This window comes from Caenorhabditis briggsae (genome assembly GCF_000004555.2).
Source record: "Caenorhabditis briggsae AF16 supercontig from assembly CB4, cb25.NA_311, whole genome shotgun sequence".
NCBI classification, from domain to species: Eukaryota; Metazoa; Nematoda; class Chromadorea; order Rhabditida; family Rhabditidae; genus Caenorhabditis; species Caenorhabditis briggsae.
The window spans coordinates 1-4,043 of record NW_025543214.1 but is presented as its reverse complement, the minus strand read 5'-3'; the positions used below and the strand labels follow the sequence as shown (position 1 = coordinate 4,043).

The following is a 4,043-nucleotide window of genomic DNA, read 5'->3' as shown; positions in this document are numbered from 1 at the left end:
ACGACAAAAACAAGCATTTTTTCAGGGTTCCTACATTGAAGTGTCGTACGTCGTCGAACAAGTGGAGGAGATTCGGAGAATGTGTCCATACAAGTACCTGACACCTCGAATTCTCCGGATTACGCGTATCAAGACTACGGTGGAAGCGAATACTTCGATACGACCAACTACTTCAAAGCTCTCGATTACTACGGTCTGACACCATTCGAAGACATGCCGGAAGGCGGTGGTCGTCCGACGTGTATGCTGATTGGAATGCAGAGATTTTTGATGCAAATCCATTGGATCAAAAGTTTCTTCACCGAGAAATCGGATCGAGAGCTCCGCGAGCTCGTTGGACAATCCGCACTTCATTTGTTAAACGAGGACATTCAGAAGGATGCATTGAAGTACCTGGTAGGGGTTTTTTGAGCTTAAAAAATTGGTTAAAAGCTAGAAACGTTGCTGAAACGTTAAACTTTCTGAACTTTTGAACCCTTACAAAAGTAGTTCAACCTCAGCCAAATTTTTTGGAAATTTCAGCATATACAAAGCAAAACTAGAGGTTTATTTTTGTAGTTGACAACTATTTGATAACTTTTTTGGATTTTGAGATATGCGCCTTTAAAAATGCCAGATGCCGGCGGAGGTAGCGGAGGGTTGGGGCGCCAGGAAGCAGGTCAACTTTAAAAGCGTATAATTCAAAAACTACGGTAGCTAGACAAACGTTGTTCATGGCAAAAAGCTGTAAATTTTTTTTTCCACAATTTTGTACTTGACCAGTTTCTGATAGCTACTGTAGTTTTTGAGATATGCTTTTTTAAAGCTATCCGACCCAAAACCGCGGCAACAGCGGAGAGGGGAGGGTTGAAGCGGCAGGAAGCAGGTCAACTTTAAAGGCGCATATCTTTAAAACTACGGTTGCTAGATATAAGTAGTAAGTTATAAAAATGTGTAAAATTCAATTTTACACATTTTTGTAAATTACAAAACTTTGCTAGGTACTGTAGTTTTCGAGATATGCGCCTTTAAAGATATCCCTTCCCCTCCTCGGAGGCTAATCCCCACTGTGTAAGGGGAGAGGGCGCGTTATCTTTAAAGGCGCATATCTTCCAAACTCTTTCTAGATACTGTAATTTTGGAGATATGTGCCTTTGAAGACGCGTCCCCTGCCCGTAGGTGTCTCACTTTGAGAGACTCACAGCTCTAAAACTACGGTAGCTAGACAAATGTTGAAAACAAACAATTTCAGAACGGCTGCACAACATACACAAAATCCAAAATCGATGATCTCATGAATCTCCGCCCACCAGCAACAATTCCGGGAAGCTCCGCCCCTATGGTCCCGCCTGGATTATCGAAAGAAGCAAAATCAGATGAAGAGATAAAAGAGGAAGAAGAGGAAAATGAAAAAATTAAGGATGAGCAATCGGCAAAAAAGCCTACAAAAATGGGAAATTTGAATAATTGCAAATCGTGTGCAGGTTATAGAGAACGAGCGGCATTATTGAGAGCTAGTGCGAAGGAAATGAAGAATAAGGCTGAGGAAACGGCCAAAGAATGGGAACATTATACGGAATACAAGAAGGAGTACGATCGAAAACAGGACATTATTCGGGATCTTGAAGAGTTAGTTTTGCTGAAAATTTAGCTGAAAATTTCCACAAATTCGAAAATTCAGGAATTCAGTTTTTTGAATTTTCAGAATTTCAGATTTTTGGATTTTCGTTTTGAAATCCCCAGTTTTCATTAAAAGCCCAATTTTTTTCAGTTTCATATTTCATTATTATTTTTGGAATTTTGAATCCTGTGAGAGTCTGAATTTATAATTTTTCTGAAAAAAATGAATAAAACTGTCTGAAAATTAGCGCAAAAATTCAGAGAAAAATTTGCCTGTAATTTGGCTGCAATTTTTCAGAAATTCAGAAATTCAGTAATTCAGAAATTCAGTAATTCAGAAATTCAGAAATTCAGAAATTCAGAAATTCAAAAATTCAGAAATTCAGAAATTCAGAAATTCAGTAATTCAGTAATTCAGTAATTCAGAAATTCAGAAATTCAGAAATTCAGTAATTCAGAAATTCAGAAATTCAGAAATTCAGAAATTCAGTAATTCAGAAATTCAGAAATTCAGAAATTCAGAAATTCAAAAATTCAGAAATTCAGAAATTCAGAAATTCAGAAATTCAGAAATTCAGAAATTCAGAAATTCAGAAATTCAGTAATTCAGAAATTCAGAAATTCAGAAATTCAGTAATTCAGAAATTCAGAAATTCAGTAATTCAGAAATTCAGAAATTCAGTAATTCAGAAATTCAGAAATTCAGTAATTCAGAAATTCAGAAATTCAGAAATTCAAAAATTCAGAAATTCAGAAATTCAGAAATTCAGTAATTCAGTAATTCAGTAATTCAGTAATTCAGAAATTCAGAAATTCAGTAATTCAGAAATTCAGAAATTCAGAAATTCAGAAATTCAGTAATTCAGAAATTCAGAAATTCAGAAATTCAGAAATTCAAAGATTCAGTAATTCAGAGATTCAGAAATTCAGAAATTCAGAAATTCAGAAATTCAGAAATTCAGAAATTCAGTAATTCAGAAATTCAGAAATTCAGAAATTCAGTAATTCAGAAATTCAGAGATTCAGAAATTCAGGAATTCAGAAATTCAGAAATTCAGAAATTCAGAAATTCAGTAATTCAGAAATTCAGAAATTCAGAAATTCAGAAATTCAGAAATTCAGAAATTCAGAAATTCAGTAATTCAGTAATTCAGTAATTCAGTAATTCAGAAATTCAGTAATTCAGTAATTCAGAAATTCAGAAATTCAGTAATTCAGAAATTCAGAAATTCAGAAATTCAGAAATTCAGAAATTCAGAAATTCAGAAATTCAGAAATTCAGAAATTCAGAAATTCAGGAATTCAGAAATTCAGAAATTCAGAAATTCAGTAATTCAGTAATTCAGTAATTCAGAAATTCAGAAATTCAGAAATTCAGTAATTCAGAAATTCAGAAATTCAGAAATTCAGTAATTCAGTAATTCAGTAATTCAGTAATTCAGAAATTCAGTAATTCAGTAATTCAGAAATTCAGAAATTCAGTAATTCAGAAATTCAGTAATTCAGAAATTCAGAAATTCAGAAATTCAGAAATTCAGAAATTCAGAAATTCAGAAATTCAGAAATTCAGAAATTCAGGAATTCAGAAATTCAGAAATTCAGAAATTCAGAAATTCAGTAATTCAGTAATTCAGAAATTCAGAAATTCAGTAATTCAGAAATTCAGAAATTCAGTAATTCAGTAATTCAGTAATTCAGAAATTCAGAAATTCAGAAATTCAGTAATTCAGAAATTCAGAAATTCAGAAATTCAGTAATTCAGTAATTCAGTAATTCAGTAATTCAGAAATTCAGTAATTCAGAAATTCAGAAATTCAGAAATTCAGTAATTCAGAAATTCAGAAATTCAGAAATTCAGAAATTCAGAAATTCAGTAATTCAGAAATTCAGAAATTCAGAAATTCAGAAATTCAGAAATTCAGGAATTCAGAAATTCAGGAATTCAGAAATTCAGAAATTCAGAAATTCAGAAATTCAGAAATTCAGAAATTCAGAAATTCAGAAATTCAGAAATTCAGAAATTCAGAAATTCAGAAATTCAGAAATTCAGAAATTCAGAAATTCAGAAATTCAGAAATTCAGAAATTCAGGAATTCAGAAATTCAGAAATTCAGAAATTCAGTAATTCAGTAATTCAGTAATTCAGAAATTCAGAAATTCAGAAATTCAGTAATTCAGAAATTCAGAAATTCAGAAATTCAGTAATTCAGTAATTCAGTAATTCAGTAATTCAGAAATTCAGTAATTCAGTAATTCAGAAATTCAGAAATTCAGAAATTCAGAAATTCAGTAATTCAGAAATTCAGAAATTCAGAAATTCAGAAATTCAGAAATTCAGAAATTCAGAAATTCAGAAATTCAGAAATTCAGGAATTCAGAAATTCAGAAATTCAGAAATTCAGAAATTCAGTAATTCAGTAATTCAGAAATTCAGAAATTCAGTA

The 4,043-nt window shown here is 31.9% G+C and overlaps 1 protein-coding gene across 1 annotated transcript; it reads left to right on the top strand.

Moving 5' to 3' along the window:
* Positions 1-213: 213 nt before the first annotated feature.
* Positions 214-1,630, top strand: CBG24983 (the record flags this gene model as incomplete). Its single annotated transcript, XM_002648589.2, has 2 exons — positions 214-396; positions 1,232-1,630. The coding sequence occupies 2 exons, from the start codon at positions 214-216 to the stop codon at positions 1,628-1,630; spliced, it is 582 nt and encodes a 193-aa protein (XP_002648635.2).
* Between the last annotated feature and the right edge of the window lie 2,413 nt (positions 1,631-4,043).